This window comes from Bombus bifarius, unplaced genomic scaffold (genome assembly GCF_011952205.1).
Source record: "Bombus bifarius isolate JDL3187 unplaced genomic scaffold, Bbif_JDL3187 scf7180000010271, whole genome shotgun sequence".
Lineage (NCBI taxonomy): Eukaryota > Metazoa > Arthropoda > Insecta > Hymenoptera > Apidae > Bombus > Bombus bifarius.
The window spans coordinates 4,606,461-4,626,644 of NW_022885586.1; the positions used below are offsets into that span (position 1 = coordinate 4,606,461).

General features: G+C 38.3%; 1 protein-coding gene across 3 annotated transcripts in view; it reads right to left on the reverse strand.

Annotated features, from left to right (window-relative positions):
- The window catches only part of LOC117216343, a 109,694-nt gene extending 91,176 nt beyond the window's left edge, over positions 1-18,518 (reverse strand). For all 3 annotated transcript variants that reach the window (XM_033462993.1, XM_033462991.1, XM_033462992.1), the window contains exon 1: positions 18,120-18,518. In XM_033462993.1, coding sequence (XP_033318884.1) covers positions 18,120-18,252 — 133 coding nt within the window. In that variant the 5' untranslated portion in view covers positions 18,253-18,518. The remainder of the gene's footprint in view (positions 1-18,119) is intronic.
- Between the last annotated feature and the right edge of the window lie 1,666 nt (positions 18,519-20,184).

Sequence of the window (20,184 nt, forward strand, 5' to 3'; positions counted from 1 at the left end):
AAGCGGCGCGGAGATCGGGTCGAAAGTTCAATCTCGTCTCCGCTCGCATTTCGACCGATATTTTGTTCCGCGAAGCGCTTCCTCTCTATCCCTTTCTCGCTTTCACAGTGTCTCTCTAATTCTCTTCTCCCTTTGCGCCTCGCCGCTCGCGGATTGATTTTTACGATCCAACTTTTATATTGCCCGCGGCCGCAGCGAGGCTTCGCTCGATTTCAATAAAATTAATTACAAACTACCGACTGAGACGTCCAGATCGTCGGACGGGCGCCGCTTTTAATTAGTGTTCCGGAGAAATCGAATAAATGACTAGCTGGACTCCTCGGCTTTCGTCATCGATTCTGGTAATTTCGATAATGAAACGTCTCTCGTCGGGAAGGATATTTTCTCCCATCTGGCGTCTCGTGATAATTGCAGCGCCTTTCGAACATGATTACTCGGCTCTGCTGGGAGTCACGGAATGCACGATAAATTTAATCAGAGCGCAATTGTCTGTTACGTGTACGAAATGATTTCGCATCGACTTTCTTCGTGGACGAAGACTTTAAGAAAATAGGACCGAGACGATTATCGGTTTCGTTTAAAGCTAGATTAAGATGGATGCACGTAATAGGGAGTAAATTGAGGATAAATTACAGACGGGGGTACGAAGGAGCACTCTTGTTTCTCTTTCGTTCGGAGGATTACTTGCTCACAATACAGCCAGACATTAACGACAATTGTCCCCTCCGTGTTTAATGTAGATTTCAAGGCCGTAGAACGCGATCGACAAGTGACACTGCAGACGCTGTTGCACAGGAATCAAACGAAGAACGTGGTGTAGAATTACGTTTTATCGAACTAAGACTCTGTATGCGTACCGTATATAGTATGTTTTACTATTTTCCCAAGCAAACTTTGTCTGGCTATGTTAGGATATAACATAAATTTGTCGTGTTTTTATATTCATTATGCGCCATTTATTATACAGTTTAGAGTAGAGAAAAAGTCAAAAAACTTCTCTACTTTTTGACATATTAAAGTTTCGTTTTTACAGCCCAGTAAAATTTCATAAAAAACGTTAGAACTCACGGATCGCAATAAATTTCGAGTGAACTGACGGCTCAAATATAACTTTTAACTTTTATAAGAAAAGAATAGACTCGCAGACAATGTAGTTAAAAAGAAACTGGCATAAAAATATAGGATAGTAAAAAATTAGATTTATTATACTATTCTGTCCATTTTGGTTTTATTTTGTCTCAATCAATCAATCAACACCGATACCAATGTTTGCTTGATACCTCTAGCTTTAATTAAAGTTATTCGCACAAAAAATTCTATTGCTGTAAAATAGAAAAGATATATGTATATTCGTTTTTGTTATAACTCTATAACAAAGCTTCGAACATTGTTTCGCATATTTATATGTACCAAATAATCTGATAAAACGTTTGCTATGTGAAATGTTAGGAAAAAGTTTGTATACCAGATACAAACAGATACGCGAAAAACAAAATCACTTCTGAAAATTTCATATCAATTCTACCATATAATTTTACTTCTAGTCAAATATCAAGTTTGTTTGTCGCAAAAATTGCTGCACAAACAGGAAGAATAAAATAGTTTTTCGAAAAGTTCCGTGTACTCTATTCTACTATTTAACACTAGTCAAACATCGCGTTTATTTTTCGTGAGCGACGAAGGATTAGCCAAACAGACACAGTGCGATATGTAAAATTAATCACCGTGAACACACAGAGAGAGATAGAGAGTGCCCAAAGGAAAAAGAGCAAACGTCGAGTTGGTCGTTTATTTGTAAACCTTTGTGAGATTAGTTTCTGAAGCCCAGAAAGCGGAAGTGGCAAAACGAAGAAGAGAATAAAAAAAAAAGCTACACGGAGAATGAAAGAGAAGGATGCATGCACGGCGCCAAGTGCAAGTTGCTCGTGAAAGCCATATGACGTAGGCGCATACCAAATAATTTATTTCTGGCTGTGTGGATGTGCACGTGGATGTATGAAACGTACGAGGGAATGTTCTAAAAGGAAACGGTTCGTGCAAGGATAATACCGTCCTGGCCAAAGTGCGAAGCTCGTCCCTCCAATTAGTTGCACAATGCAATTACCGTGGGTATTATTCCATTACGATGCCTGTTGTTCGAGTAATTTAATCATTGCGCGGCTCCTTATCTAATGTATTATTCTGAAAACCCGGAGAGGCAGAGGAAAGAAAACCGGCGCGGATGAGTTTTCGTTATCTTCTACCATTCGACGCGAGGAAATATGTAAAATAAATAAATATGAAAGATACTTGGTTAAGAGAAAATTATATTGCGGTTACTTCTATAATATTTGTCGACGAAATTCAGAAATTAAAGTGTAGTGAGTAAAATGAAAATACTTTCAGGAGCACTATATTTTATTATTCAACTGCAGGAAATATGATAAATATTCGTGGAAGATGTTTGATTCTGAGATATTTTCTGAAGAGATTAATAAATTACGATGCAACGAATACATCATAGATGTGCATATAAATTATTATTTTTACGAATATAATTCTATCTAATTAGAGATTTATTTCGCTTGGTAGAGATTATAGCGTGTACTATAATTTAGATATTTTGTGTGCTTTTGTATATTATACGCATTCGGAGCATATTGTAATATCTTTAAATTTCCATAAATGTATAAACATCCGCCGTCTGAACATGAATTTACTCGTTGTTTAAACAAAGCAGGTAAATTCGCTTATTATCTATGTATTTCTTAAATTATGTAATTTTCTTTATTCATCGACCAATAAACCTAAATCCATAAAAGAAGAGAAAAATGTCTACTTACAACGGATAAATATTTACTTAATATTAATTTATCGACGAACCCATAATCCTGATTATAAATGCAAATCCTCTTAAAAGATAGTCAGGATGAAAACAGCGGAGAAGCAGCTGTAATCGAAAGGTGCACCAGTTAACAGGTTGATAAAGCGGCCGAACAACTTTACCCTACCTCAGCGAAACTTTTAAATGAACAAATTCACGGCACGCTCGCAAGGCGTATGTTTTATCGCGAGCCGATGAAACTCTTTAAGCTGCATCGACGAAGATCGAACTAACTGCTGGCTCTTTGAGCACCGGCTTTAAACGAGCGAGAAAATGGATCCGGGGCAGCAACGTGGAGGCAGGAAGAAGCTGTCCCGATCGAACGGGCATTAGAAGCGGGATCGTTTGAGCGTATAAATATCGTTGAGCAGCGGGCCACGGATATTCCACGGGTCCGTGAATGTGACACGAAGGCGGCGACACGGGCAAAACAGCACGGCGGGGAACCGAGAAACCGAAAATGCTGTCTGTCGCCCGGTCATTTTTCACTTTTATACTGGTTGCCAGGATAGCCCGGGTGCGGCGAATGCATAAAAGTAGAACAAAAAGGCTGGAAGTGGAATGGGAGGGAGAGGCTAACGTGCACGCTCGACTCACCGTATCCTGTACCAGTCGTAAGATGGAAGAAGAAACCGTAGCAAATGCTTTCCGGAAACCCATTGGACCGTCAGCACGAGCGTATCGAGGCGAAATTGCGAAAGAACGAAAATAAAGATGGGTCGCAGGGATAGAAGGAGAAAGGACAGGGAAAGGAGGAAGGACAGGAAAAGGACACTGGTGGATACGTGGAAAGTGGTTCGTAGTAAGGAGGTTCATGGACGATAAGAAAGCCAAGGATTCTGTGTGCTAGTCTAACGGAAGGAAGAAACGAGGGGAGGAAGAAAGGCGAAAGGAAATGCAATAAGAACGGGTCACCGATGGGAGTGAGAGAAGAACGACAGATCGCGGGGGAAAAAAGATGGAAGAATGGAGATAAATAAGAAAGCTGGGAGGGAAAAAAAAATTGCGTGGCCGGAATCACGCCCTCGTTCTCGCCAGATGCAATTCTCTAAGAACGTATCGGCGACTAATTTTAGATAATGGCAGTTCGTACATTCTTCTCGGCTCCAACGATTCAGAGGAACGTTGAAAATAGGTAACAGCCGTGCACTTGCACGCGCCATTGCGTTAATCTTTGCATTTCGGAAACTGCAATGAATCAGATTCCACGAGGTAAATCGACCTAAGGGGAATGAAGAAGAAGCAATCGACCGTTTCATCTTGGAATGAGACGATGGTATTTGTATGCTGGAATCGTCGTTAATTCGCTCGTCGTCAGCGAAGTAAAATGTGTGTAAAAAGTGTCAGTGGTAGTCGATGACGGCAATGGTTCATCGGGCCAATCTGACTGCCAGCAGCATAAACAGGAAAACATTCGTTTGTTCGCGGCATCCCAGAATACATAAGGCGCAGCCACGCATGTCTACTATACGTTGGAACATCCACCCACGCGCACACACAACACACACATTGTGTGTACACGCGGGACGACTCTAAATCACGGCGTCAGAGTCGAATTAACAGTCCACAGCCTCTGGTACAGCTCGTGACGTTTGCAAACCCCCAGCCCTTTCGTTACACGCCGGACACCTCCCCCTACGAGCTGTTGGTTCGTCTAATCGATTTAACATTTTTGCTCCATTCTTGTTCACGAGTGCTTGAAAACTTTCCAATTGCTTTCTAAAATATGTGACATTCCAAAGAGATCAATCCGTGAGAAAATATATTTGGATTTTCGTATTGAAATTAGTCAGTAAGAAATAATAGTAATACACGTAGTTCAATTTTTCGGAAATTTAATAATTTATTAATGTAATTCTAAACAATAACGACCTATTAATGTCACGAAAATTCTATACGTGAGTTAACAAAACTCTTATCTACAGAATTTCGAAGTACGTTTTTACGTATCAAAATCAATTTATCAAAAATCGTGATAGAATAATTCCAATATCATATCGAGATTAATGCAAAACTCTGTACAAATGAATAGGGCATGTCGCTTGTTTTATGAAAAATTGGTTTATTAATGCAATACTAAATTGGTGTGTTTTATCCCAGTACTTATTGAAGAGATATTAAAGTTATCGAACCTGCGCATCGTCGCACTTTCGAAAATAATAACGGATAAAGCAGTCGGAAAAATAAATAATTGAGATTCCAAAGAAAATCAATTCGTCGAAAATCACGAATGAAATATCTCCAATTTCATATTGAAATTAATTGGATTCTTCTGCAGATTAATTCGTTAACGATGATAACGAGAATACCTGGCTACAGGTGTAGCTGTGACGTAATGGTGAATGTGATTTTCATGGTAAAATCGGCACATTTATAGACGGATCATCAACGACATTAGATCGACACCAACGCGCCTGACGTACCTGACCCGAATTCGATTTGCTCGGATGTTGTGCAATGCGGCTGGATTACCGGATGTGTCGAATATCGTACCATAATTTCGTCGCTCCTGTTTGTCGGATGATTCTATGGCGCTAGCACGGCGCCTGTTTGAAGGGCGGAACAAACGGCTGAAGGGGGATGTTATGAGGGATTAACCGGTCAGCCCGTGAAATGTGTCTTGGCCATTGATATTAATCCAAACGAAATTAAATCAACGGAATTAAATAAAAAGAGACGAGATATTTGATATTTATTTTATTTTATTCGGTAACATTTACCGCGACTTTACGCAGGATTGAATATTCCATTGAATCGTCAAAATAATCACGTTCCATATTTCAATAGAGGAGTATTTTATTGGACGTATATGCGTTACCTGTTTGTATTCAGAATTATTAATAATAGATGGAGAAAAATTCATTACGCACATCACGCAAACATACTAGAAGATAAACAATATTTTTAAATACTTTATAAATATATAATATCAATGTTTCGTACTGTTATGAAAATTCTGAAGCGGGAAATCACAAATTTTTATAGCGTAAATATCGACAAGGATTTAAAGAAATTTATTTCAACGACGTATCATGTTTGCGTCACTTCCTATCGCTAATTGAAATAGACAAAAGGAATCCTCGTTTTCCTAGAATCATTAATAATAATTGATCTAAGTCACCATATTGTATTAATACAAAAGTGCGATATTACGAAACCAACCGTATCAATAATTAATAATTGCAATTATTCCGTCATTACTCCATCGAATCTATAATTTTCTAACTATTTTTAACAAATGAATAAATATTACATTTCAATTGTCAACTTGTTCCCATAAGCATCATATGGCTCGATCCTCTTCAGTAACATTTTGAGAGATATGATATGCACGTTTGTATACGTGTTCTGAATATAGTATAAAATATATAGTATAAAATTCTTCCAGGTACAGAATGATCAAAATCTCCAAAAAAATAAATATCCTTTTCTGAGCTCAGTAAATTTATCCTTAGAAAAATAAACGTTGCGAGATTTCACGAGGATGTGGACGAATTTTCTATATAATCCCACAATACGGTTGGTCCAACCTATCGCGATGCAATTTTCCCAGGCACTTTGCGTGGAGGACATGGTGGAATTCCGCGTATCGGTGGAACGCCACGGATCGTTATTACGGCCGCGAGAATTCGTTTTAATTGCGCGAACGATCGTGAAAGTCGATAACGCGGCAGATAGGCATACGTGTTCCGCTTTACTCGCGTAATCCGTGGCCGGGACACGTGTAGAAAGAATTGATCGAACTCGAAAATGAAGGCGAACCGTGGCTATGCTTCATCTACCGGATACAATGTTTCCTGGCTAAGCTAAAAATATTTTTTTCCCGCGATAACGAAAATTATATCATTCTATGATTCGTATTTATCAGGCACAACACGACTGTTCATAAATGCCGTAAGTATCTTTGGTACTTGAATTTGAAAAAAGTGTACAATTTAATGATAAATTAATTAGAAGTAGCAGTAAAGAGCTGGTGAAATGAAATATTTCTACAATATTTTTATAAGCTTTCACGATTAAGAATGCCAGTTGTATTATTTCGTGTTGGGTCACAAAGATCAATTTAATCTTTCATAATCTTTTGAAAATATTCTAGCATGTTATGATAATTATAAACATAATAATCATTATAGTTGGATTTTTCCATAATTTTGTAATTAAAATATATCATATTAGAAGCAAGTATTTGGATAATAATGAATAATAATATAAATCACACGTTGCTATACACGTTGTATACATATTTTTATCTGTCGCGAATAAATAAATTAAGTATGCAAATGAAAGCGCGACGACGAAATCCCGACTAAATAATACTTTGTCATCGCGACTTGCAGCGTGTTTACAATTTCTCCGGTGGAAATGCGATCTAAAATATTACATATTATCGATCGAGCCACTGAACAAACAACCGTGTTAAAACCAAGTTATTATACAACGGTATAAAATCACTGGATGAAGGGGTAGTTTTTCTCTGCACGTACCCTTATAATATTTCTTCTAGTGGCACATTAATATTACACCGTAGCCACGGTATTGTAACTTCATTTCTCAGCGGACGCGTATTCGTTGTAAATAATGTCATTTATTGAGTTTTTAAACGCCCCGTCTTTACAGAATTATTAATTACCAAGCATCGTTATGGGGATTTCTCGGCTATTTTAATTATCCTGCCATTAAGAACGATCGTTAAGTGAAATTTTCCGTGCAATATTAATCATAAGTCCCGACGGCTTTACTCTACTCTCTGGTCAACCTGCCACTTTTTTTCTCGCCCTTTTAATTTCGAGAAACTGTAGCTGCGGCAAGCAACACTCTCGTGTCGTGTGTTTTTATCGTCCCTTGTTAAAAGGCTGATAATCTATATAATGAATCGATTTTAACGAATGTATACCGTTGTACTGCTCATTTTTTTTCACGTTTTCCTTCTTTTCCTTCCTCCCTCTCTTACACGACTGTGGAAAAAGAGCCATTTATCTTGAGGGTCGTTAACGTGAGAAAAATTTGGTGAGTTGGGCGGCAAGAAGGCGTGTCTTGCTTAGAACGGTTGTAAAAAAATCAACGGATCGTTGTGGATCTTTCGGTTTGGAAAGCTCGACCGAAATTGGCTGGGAATCGACGTTTAGGGGTTGTGTAAATCCGCGAAACCATAACGGGCCGGAAAACGGGAACTCCGCTCAAGTTTCGTTGGCACTTGAAACTCTGTCGAACGGTTTCTAACTACCTGAACGAGAAATCCTGGTTGTACATTCGCCTCGAAGGAGGAAACTGAGAGCAGAAACGCTTCTCTGAAATTACTTCGCCGAAAATTTCAATCCTTTAAATCGTCTTAAACAACAGGCTTCGACTGTCAGTTTCAGCAAGTCTTGTAATAATCATTAGAAAGTAGGAGGGTAAATGTTTACAAATAGAATATAAATGAATTTTCCATGAAAAATCACAATTTTTCACAGGTATAAATTTCCTATTTAACGAAAGCAAAAAAACGTAGATTCAAAGATTACATTGATAAAATTGTGAAAAGGAATAGACACGAACTTCCAAGAGCTTAACGACCAAAATAATTACTTTAAAAAGAAATAAGTAAATATTTGCAAACATTAGAAATGAAGTTTCCACGAAAAGTCACGGCTTAGATGCGAGTTTTCTCTTATGTGACGATATCTAGTAATTAAAAGGAGAGGATCGTGAATATCGATTCAAAGATTTCACTGATGAAATTGTGAAGGGAGATGAACACGAAACTCAAAGCGGAACGACCAAACAAACCACGAAGACGGATTGCGGTACAAGAATTTAATACGAATACGTCACGGCCAGGTGATTTTAATATCGCGCGTGTGGTGGATAGGATAGTTTCACGTTTGCAGTTACACGTGTACCGATGCGAACGCATCGCGGCTACATGACTTCGTTAATGAAACTCTGTTAGAGAAATTCGTGGTCGTGTCTGGTTCCCTTTTGCTGGATTGAATCAATCCGCTGACAGATTGCATCGAGATAAAATAACAATGGAACGGATGAAGTTTCGTTTGCAACGGCTTAATTCCACGTGTAAATCTCAGACACGCGAGAAATATTAACTCTATTTCCTTCCTCTGTTTTCTTTGAATTCTCGCTGTTGCAGAATTTTCCTTATCCAAATTATTCGTATTTTTTCGAATCTTTGAACTTAAGAGATTACAATATCATATTTCTTCGTAGAAATAAATTTCATAAATTGTAAGCATATTTTCAGTTCGTTCATTGGAAGAATTTAATGGCGAATTATAGAGATTATCTTATCCATCGAATATACCGTAGATTTTAGTTTAGAAGAAAATCTATTTTAGAAGAAAGAAGTTTAGACATTTTGTAACAAGTAATCCAATTAAAAGTTGAAGTTGTCGTGTCAATTGTCCATTTATCGTGATGTTGTTGCGGCATTGCCGTACCTTTTAATGACCAGAGGATCCCATTTCCACAACTGGAGACGAGCAAACTATTAAAAGTTTGGCTTGAAATCACCGAATTTATAACTTTGCAACGACATTTTTAAAAGGAATTTTAAAATCTCATCATTATACATTTCAAGATAGTTTCAAATTAAAGCGAAGTTTTCAAAATTACAAATATTTAAAATCACATATTTCGAGATAATTTCCAGCCAAAACCAAAGTGAATTTTTAGTAAAAAAAAAAAGTTACAAGTCTTTGATTTCGCGCGAAAGTAAAAGGAAATTTTTAATAAATCCAAACTCTGAGAAACGAAGTCTTTAACGAAATTATTAGCAAAATCTCATCATTTCGAGGTGATTCCAAGCGAAAATCAAAATGGCTTTCTCCTTCGATGCGTTAGTTTCATGATTCCAATAAACCATGCCGATCGTCTTCAATTTCACAAAAGGAACTCGGCGTCTAGATGATTGGATACCGCGCGAAAACGCGGCGGAAATTAACACGCATCGAAACGAGCAACAAGTAAACTCTCCCCTTTCCGTAACGACCATTCTTACCCTCCTCCTATCTCACTCTCTCTTTCTTTCTCTTCCTCCTTCCTCCTCTTTCCCCGATGTATTTTATACCGAGACAATCGAGCCGAGTCGTTTAAACACTCGCGCCGCGGAGAAGATTGCGAAATGGGGCGCGGCCGGTCACCCGGATTCTCCAGTGCAATCCGAAACGTTCCGGACGACTTCTAATTAGAGCGGCTCGCCTATCTGTCTCCGGAGATCTTGCGCACCGAAAATTTCGTTTCTCTCCGTTTCGTGAAACGCGGACCGTAAGAGAAGCGAAAGAAAAGGAAAAGCATACATAAGAGATAGAAGCCATAAGGAAAGAGACGAGAAAGAGCAGTGAATCATTCTATGAGCATAAATTAGCGAGCCGTCGCAACGCCGGTTAATTAATTAAGGTAAATTGTCCTAAGCGTAAGTAACTGGCTGGCGCCTGGGTCACTCCTCTCAGGCTCGGTTCTCTCTTCTCTTCCTGGATAACCAGGACTTTCTTCGAGCTGTCTGGCTGGCTAGATGAGTTTCCGGAAGACCTGTCCTCCTTCTCTGCGGTTTCTTCTCACCGTTTGACACCACCCTTTTTGGGTCATTGTCTTTTCTCTCTTCCCTCGGGGATCGAGGGTGAAAATGTATCTTTTGGGGAAAGAGCTCTATCCTTGAGATTTATCGGCTGGAGTATCTCGTTGTCCCAAAGAAGAGGTTTATTCGCCGCGTTTATTTCACCACGACGTGATCGAACAAGCGACGGATCTCCTTTTTTGTTTGCCTCAAAGCACATGTAGTAAAGCCGGCACTTAAGTTTGAATCTAGAATGTTACATTTCGTATACAAGCGTCAGATTCGCTTTGGGATGCCTGAGAGTTTGAAATATAAGGACTCCAACTGTTGCGTGGGAGATGGAATCAATTTTAGGTTTCTGAATGTTTCATCTGCTTCTCTACGGCCCTTGTTAGCTTTGTTTTTACGATACCTGCGTGGAAAGTTAGATATTTCTGTGTTATTCTTATAATGTAGGTTACATTTAGGGGTTCAGAGGAAAAGTGATCAAATTTTTTATTCGAAGAAACTATGGACGATATTAAACACCAACACAGTTACATTTGTACATACATTTTATGAATACATTATATTATACGAAACATTTTGAAATTTCATTAGCAATATAATGAGAAATGACTATTATGATTATATTAGTAAAATTTGAAACCAATTCGAAAATTGTGCATCGAAACTACAATTATCCATTATATTAATAAGCTTCGATATCCAGTGGGAACATCTTTAATCTTATTACATGTTTAAATGGCTATTAATGCTGTATACTAATATTTTACTAAATGTAATTTCTATATGCACTTTCAGATTGGTTTCACGAACGTAATTATAACAATCGTGTTTCATTAGAATGCTAATGGCATTTAAAATGTTTCATATAACACGCATAATATAAACATTAAAAGTTTTCTATGGTAGTAGTTCAAAAACTTTCATGAGCCATTCTGTATGCTTAAACGTTAAAATATATTATTCTGTGCACTCGTATAGATTTGCAAATCCGTTATAAAATCCTCTTCAGCGAAATAAATTCGCTTGAAACTCACTATATACATCGACGCATTTGATGCCAGTTCCTCCTCAAACAACACATTGTAGCATTGATTTTTCAACGGTTACCTCGTTACGTCTAATTACCTAAACTGTGTAAGTCCAAAACGTATGCAGAATGCGACATACAACGGGTAAACATAGAAATAATTATTGTTGCGAACGTTTGAACGTTGCGTGCGAACGTGCCCTGTGAACGTGTAAACGTGGCCCGCGAAACTACGGACGTAGCGAACATGCGAACGTGCGAATCTGATCTGTGAATCTGATCTGTGAACATCGACCGCGATCCTGTGAACGTTGCATTGCAAACCAACGAATGTGATGAGCGAATTTTGATTTTTGCCCCGAATCCTCATTCAAATGCGGCGCTGTGCGACCATACTAAGGTTCAGCTCAAACCAAGCGTGGCTTTCGCAGCTTTTGCACTCTGTAGCTTGCGATTGGTAGTTTCTCTAAAGACGATTCTGGAAGAACACGCTGATCGAGCGTATCTCGATCCCGCGCCCATGAGAGCCGTGTCTGTAAGAGCCTCATAATGGCTGCAGACACGCAAATGAACATATGACGAAAAATGAAAAAATGTACGACGATTCGAAATTATCCTTCAAATGTTCATTCGGCGAACGAACACCCGTGTCGCGACAAGGGGTAAACACAATAATTAAGCAACGTCGAATTATTTGTTTGTCAGATTAATTTGCACTACGATCACGAGCTTGACATTCTGCACGTCAAGAAAGAAAGAAGAAAGGACAAAAAATGGAAAATAAAAAGAAAGAAGAGAGAAAAGTGAGAAAGCGTTTTGCGAATGCAAACAACGCAAAGTATGCGTGAGTACGATTAAGAGCGGGCAGGTTCGAGGGTTGGAGACCTCGAGGTCAGACCAGTCAGCAACGTTAATTGCTTTCCTACTCGCAGTAACATGATATTACTGACATTCTGCGAAACGTTTATGTACACAAGCAAATAAAAATTTCCTTCTTGGCTCTTCGTATAATATTGAAACGAAATAAGAAATTTAGCTGGAAGGAAGAGTGGCAAAGCTAAAGGGATATTACTAAAACATAGGATAGTCGATGAAACTCGGTTGTTAAAATTCTCGTATGCGGTTTGGTACTCCGGGGGTTATGTATTAAATTTATTACTACGGCGAAGTTTTCGCAAACAACCACGGAAAAATTAAATATGTAACGGCCAAGGAACTTTTCACCGAACTAATTTCCCTAAACTGACACGGATAAGAGCTGGCTAACGTTTTCGACGCGCGCTGTTACATTATTTACGTATAAATAGTTGTGTCGCTGTTAGGGGAGACAACTCGGTTTTTCTGAATTTCAAGCAACCCCCACGGGGTGTCCTGTTCCTCCGCCGAGCAGCGCCGAACCTGCCGCAGGAATTATTTAACTTTTAAATTTATTAATTTACATTTTTTCCCATCGCTTATGTCCGCGATTCTAAGTGAAACCGTGTTTTTAAACGGAACTGTTATTTCGAGGCAAATTAAAATAACCTTCCTCCTTTTTCACCTCTTTGTCCCCGCCGCTCTTTGCCGAAATCGATGCGAATTTTTAAACTAGAACCCGTATTCAGAACAAACTAGGTCTTTGCAGAAACGTGTTGATTTGATAATTAAAGAAATCTCGCCTCAAAAGACCCACAATCGTATGATTATTTACGCAACCATTCCGGAGCGCTGCTTTAGCTCAGTGTTCTCGCTTGAAAACGACGAAACCAGGCTCAGACGCAACTGTTTATGCTACTGAAGCCAGATGTTTGGTTCGCAGATCGGCTCGAATGTGTTACTTCATTCGAAAAAGCAACTAATATCTCATGCTGTGTCCGTTTCGTGCGGGTAAATACTACTTACTATCCGCTAGAACCGTCAACTAACGCAAAATATTTTGTAAAACTACGTCTTTCTTAATCGCTTCACTTATAACATCGAGTCACACTCGTGACACAAACTGTAATCCTTATTCACTAATGCTAGCTTGTATTCTTGTGACGAAGTTCACTTTAAACTCCAACTTTGGTTCGCAGATTAAGGATTATTAAATACAAATTATATAGAACTATTGAGATATGTATAATTTTGTGTGCTAGATTAGATTAGCCGCGTAGTAGTGACACACGTATGTGAATACGATTGTATGGAAGTATGTGTGTGCACAGCGTCTCGAAAAAAAAGATGAATGCAACAGTTCCATTGGAGGTGTGATATGGAAGATGGTGAGACAAAGAGAGTGCTGAGACGCGTGCAAATGTATATCGACGAAGATCCTGCAAATCGTATATTAAATAAATCTAAAACTATTTTGATAAGAATTCCAATTGTAATCTTAGTGTTCCTTTACTTTTATTTCGGCAATTAAGATCCACAATTCTCAACAAGAACAGCTGGACATTACGTCACTTGTAGACTGTAAAGGTTTCTTCATTCCTGGCAAGTTTATGCAAAAGTGAACGTAATGCACGTATAATAATTTATATATATATAATAAAATAAGATATTTAAGATAAGACAACATATAAAATATTTAAGATTAGATACTTGTAGCACTCGTGGATGAAATTCCATTTCATTATACAAACTCATAAGTATATGAAAAATTATACAGCCGAAGCTATAAAATCATAAAGCAATACATATTAGTTTCTACTTTAGATACCTAAGTTTCTCAATAAACCTCTCGGAATCATCAAATTACACCAGACTTTAATTTAAGAAAGAAACTCTTACTTTCGCCAAAATAGAAATGTTATCTTTTTCTCAAAGTCTTATCTGTTTCTAGTTCAACTGGATCGAACGACCAAGGATTAAAGAGAAAAAGAAGGAGAAAGCAAAAGACAGTTTTCGGTCAGCCAAAGTTCTGGTTTAATTAAAACCTACTGGTACGATTACTGGTCTCATTCTGCGAACGATTTCATTCGATTTTATCTTTTAATTATGCTCGACGATACAAAGCACCGTTCTAGTTGGATCGCTCGAACGTGTAGAACGCGAGAAACGAACGAAAGGAAGGGGGATAAGAAGAAATCGTCGGGCGTGTTTTCTCTGACACAGATTTAACGGAAGTACTTATGCAGCCCGGCACATTTGGAATTGGCTACGCTGCGGTCGCGAGCCTGGGCGGACGTTTATGGCAACACGTGCGTGTCATAAAGAGGGTGTTTCCTCGAAAAAAACATGGAAACGTAGACGGACACGCAGGCGATTCTATTTCGAAAATATATTCATCCACGATACACGTCACTCATGTTCCTTAAACATTTTTCCAACGAAGGGACAAAAATTTCACTCGAGGTGAAATAAAAATCATTGGGAATGATCAAACTTTTGAGCATTAAGGCGATCTTTTATTATTCTTCGAAATTAAATTAAATTGAATTGAATTCGTTCCTGATTCTTTCTCAAGTTTTCTTATCCAACAAGAAAAACGATTTATTTTGGAGAAATCAAAGTCTTTAATAAAACATCAATTTAATTCCACTCTGAAGTCGTTAAATAATTTCACAAACTACGATTTCACTGTACATTGTTCTCCAAAATCAATTCTCAGTGTTTAATTTGCTATCTATAAGAAGATTTATTATATATCGAAAAATTTAAGAAACAGGAAAAATATATTAGTTTTCTTATCAGAGTTACCAGGGCCAAGAAAAATATTTCTCATTGATAATAATTTGTTGCAGAAAGAATAATAGCAGGCGAAAGAATTCCGTGCAAGCGAAGGCGAGACAGTTCGAGACAATGGAGTTTTTAAGCAAACATTCAATTTCACAGTCGACCGCATGACGAAATTATCAAAATTGTAACAATGCAGCGGGAGAGGCGCAATGACGAAGAATCACGCGACAGTCAAAGGTGGGGTAACAGAATGACGTCCACGTAATAGAATATAGCAGCAGAAATTTAATTTTGCCTTACAAATCCTCGGTCCGCGGTTTGTGTAGACAATTACGAGGTAATTGTTAATACGACTTGCCATTTTCGCCAGGGGCAACGCGTTTAAATTCTCGCATTCGTTTCATTCGTTTTCCCTTTGCTTGGCAAAACGTTGGGTCTCAATAATCGCGGTCGATTTAAACACTTCGACAAAATTTATTGAGCATACAGATACATTCAAGGCTAAAGCTATTTTTAAAGAAACCATCCATCGTATTGTTTTACAGTTTGGTAATGGTTCAATTTAAATTCCTAAACTTTGGAATTTTCGTGTGAATTTATAAATGTATATTTTTTCATTTTCAAGTGGAAAACTAAAATCAGTCGTTCTACAGTCTGGAAATAGAGCAATTTGAATTTCCAGACTTAATTTTCAAACGTGAAACTACAATTCATCATATTGTTTTTCCATTTAAAAAAAATAGTCGAGTGAAAACTGTCAAATTCTGCTAGTATGTTCATCTCTAAAATAAACTTTTTCAATTATCAAACTGAACTCTTCTAAACGTGAGCTATCAAACATTTCGCTATTGAAATTTAATTCCAATTAATTTCAGTATCGCGCGTGGAATAATTCTGGTAACTGGATTGGTATCTATTTTTAGAAGAAAGGCCTGCTGCATTGTTCTACAGTTAGAAAACGGATCAGCGGAGCAAGGAGAAAATTTTCGATTGATCGGCAAACGGTTCCCATTGGTCGAAGGGGCGACCAGTTTTCGGACGGTCGTGTGTAGAGCTCGTTAACGCGTTCGCGTTCAATCGAATTGAACGGATCGGGCACAACGTCGATTAAAATTCTCTACATTAATTATCGGGCGTTAGATTGGAACGTGAAACGTAGTTAATTGACGGAGAATGAAATTTCGATGATTGCGACGCGGATTGCCGTCGCCTGGTGACAAAATCGATCCCGACAGAAAAATATGGAAACGACGTTCCATCCTGTCATTTGAATATCGTCGATCTAAATTTACGGAGCATGAGGTCACTTGCAATTTGGTGACTATCTTCTTCGCTTAACAGCCTTGCAATTTCATCACAGAAGAAAAACAAGATAACGTGATTTACGTCGATCTTCTGACTTTAATGTTACTCCACGATTAAACAGGAGGATTTTAATGTGACACCACATTTCAGGATAAAAATAGTCTCTTGAGTTAAAAAATATCAGTCTTTTAAAAATATTTGGTAAGTTGATAAATTCTTATAGATGCCATGGTATAATTATTAAAACAAGAAATATTTTAATATCTTGCATATTTTACTATTATTACGAACAATATTTTTCAAGTTTTGAAGCGTATAGAAATACACGTTAGCTCCAAAATTAAATGAAAAAATAATTTTGATACTAAAAGGTTTGACCTATCATCTTCTCCACTCTTATTCTTTAATTGGCACGAGTAATAAATAATAGTATGTTTAGAAACTGTTAGAGAGCTCGTGCATTCGCTTGGAAATAAGTTCAATTCGTTTAAGTTCTAGTAACTCGACTAATCTGAAGATTTCAGAATTAATAGACGTTCGTCCGTGATTTAAATTCGTATCGTAGAAATATTTTCATACGTGAAAGATATATTTAACACGAGAACAGCTCGATTATTCTCAAAACACAATTATTGGCCGAATATTTTCTTCCCTTTGTTATTGTTACGTATGTTAAACAGATACTGTCATCGCGATGGTAAAAAAGAAAAAAAACATTTTTGTCGTTCTAAAATTGACTCGTCACTGAAAAGATGCTCAGACTTAAAAGAATTCTTAAAAAGATGGAGATGGCGACGCCTAGACGGCGCAGAGGAGATTTGCGGGGAAAGTTTGGCAAAATTGAGACGACGCGAACGCTTGATAAACGTATCGTGATTTATGCGGTTCATTTCTCAGGTGGGATTGTCAGAGTTCATATCGTGGAACGAACGCTGGGAACTTTCCACTATTTCCGTGTCGACAATTCGCATCTCGCCGCTCCATTCTTCTTTTCGTTTTTCTTCCTTCTCTTCGAGCAGAAAACGCGACGTTGCTACCATTCTTCGAATACATTCCTCTTTCTGTTACATTACTATTAATTTATACGTCCATTTGAAAAAAAAAGGTGAATATGAAAGAAAAAAGGATAGACAGAGTTCAATGGAGTAAAATAGTGGAGTGAAATGGAAAGATATCAAATAATATTCATTTTAAACTTCAATGACATAGAGGTATGAAAACGTTGATACTAATAAAACCAATGAGGCTGATAAAAACGTGTATCAAATTTCGTATAACATAATAATTCACTCAGAGAAATATCAAAAATCATGAAGCTGAAACGCGTATGATTCAGAATCGGGATCACGATCACGTTAGCCGGCCAATTATTTCAAACGATTTTAAGAGGTTTTTTTTATCAAATACGAAGCTCTCTTTAGCTCGTAACTGTCGGAGTAGCGAGTGAAATTTCAACCAGCCACCAATGTATCGACAAGATATCGACCGCGAACGCGAATTCCGAAACGGTGTACAGTTTCTCTCTCTCTCTCTCTCTCTCTCTCTCTTTCTCTCTCTCGCTCTCTCTCTCTCTCGCTGTTGCCTTCTTTTTATTTTTTTAATTTTCTTTTTTGTCTTTCATTGAAAAGAAACAGCTTCTCGGTGAGAATATGATAAAGAGAAAGATAGGAAAAGGGTCGGGTAACGAAGCGAAAAAGAGAGTAAGGTGACGATCGAATACCAACCGGAGAGAATCGTGACAGGCAGCAAGGCGCAGATGCCCAAATACACCAGCAACACTGTCCAAGTGTGACGCGGCTCCTGGCAGAAGTCCAGCTTTTTCCCGCTCGGTAGGCCACCGATTCTTGGCCCCTTCATCGTGCCTCGTGCCGCATAGTTTTCGCCTCGGCCACGTAAACGCGAGCAACACGACCGGATTACGGGCCGGCCGATTTAATAATGCCTCCTCCACCAGCGTCGACTTCCTTCCTTCCTTTCTTCCTTCTCGTCTTCCTTCCCTGTTGTCGCGTGACGAGGGATTTCGCAACCAACTGAAAACGGACCAACTTTCCGCCACTAACATTCCACCGTGTACTGCCTCGAACACACGTACACGCGCGAAGTGACTCGTTTTCTTGGTGCACCCTCACATCGTGGACACTTGATGCTCGAACGAACACTTTGCACGAACACTATATGTAGTACACTATATATAGATTGTACACGGCCGAGCTTTGTCGCACGAAGAGACGCTATTTACCTTTTTCTTTATTTATGAAAGCCAAAAAAAAGTTTGTTCGCTTGTCGCTGTGAAGAAGATGAACGAGAATAACAGATAAAATCTCGAAGCAGATCCGATGGATCTGTGTATCTGCATGTGCGAGAGAATATGAGAAAGTATGAGTGTACGCTTGGCACGTGACGTTTTTGCGATGGCTCCGTGCAAAACTCGAGATAAGAGCTCATTTACCTAAGGATGTGCTCCGAGACTAAAAGTTCCTGAATATAGCTTGCCCGAGAATCCAGAAGCTTCCTTCGAGACTCCTTTACAAGAACGACGCGTGGCTTCTACCAAAGTGATAGTTTTTAACTGCATTTTTATCTCTTAATAACGTGCCTGGCGTAGTGCTGCCTGTTACCACGGTATCTCGACGAGATAGAGGCTCGGTACGAGACTTTCGATTAGATTGCAGCTTCTGGAAAATGAAAATCATCGGCGAAATTAATGGGACACCACGTTTTTCGTTGAAATACTGGGCGAGAGAATCTTTTATTCTTAGATTCTTGGTGGTTGTAAAAACGACACACAGCAGCAGGATGTTTGAATATAAAATACGAGCTGTTTGAGTTTAATACGCGGCGAATAGCGTAAGGTTAATTGAATCTAAACGTCTGTAGCGAAAATTGAATGATAATACCGCAAGAATAATCCGGGGACAGAGTTTGATGTAATAGTGCCACGGAGATTTGCTGACACGAATCATTCATATTAATTTTCTAAGTATAGAAAAATTGAAACACTTCGTCCTTATTGTATCGAATAAAAATATACGACTATAAAATAGTCCTCAAATAAAAGATAAAATAATTCGGTCTAAAATTTTACTCACTGCTATCGAACGATATAACGAGTACAATTTTACGTCCCCAACTTGTCACAAACAAAAGTAACTGTTACACGCACATTCTGAATGTAAAAGAGCTAAAACACTTTGTCTGTATCTTCAGTTTCCAATAAAAGCACTTAACTGTGAAGCAACTTCAAACGATAGGAAAATTCAAGAATCCAATAAATCTCTTTCTCTCAACAACTCAACAAACTAACGACTAGATTTCTATCTCTGATTTATCAGAAACGCAAATGACTACTTTCCACGTGCGACCATTACTCACCCCCTAAAACATAATCCACCAGTGAAAAACCAATATTCTAAACATATGTAGAAATCGTTCCGTGTTCTCTCTTCTTCGACAAAAACATTCGATTATAATGTAAATTTTCTCAAAAAAAAAAAAACAAATAGAAGAATCTAATCTTGAGACTCTCGCCTACAATTCAACGAGCCAACGATACAAAGTTTCATCCCCAATTTGTCACGGACAAAAGCAACTACAACCTACGTGTATGTGTGAACTTACAACCCCTTTAAAAGTGATCAGGCAACGAGAATAACCGAAGGAGGGTTTCGTCTCGTCAACAGAACGGAACCAAGTCGACCTGGCCTTTGAGACATCAAGATAAACCTGCTTGGAGTACCATTATCGCCTTGGGAAACGGCGTAACCCATTTCCTCGATATCCATAAATTAA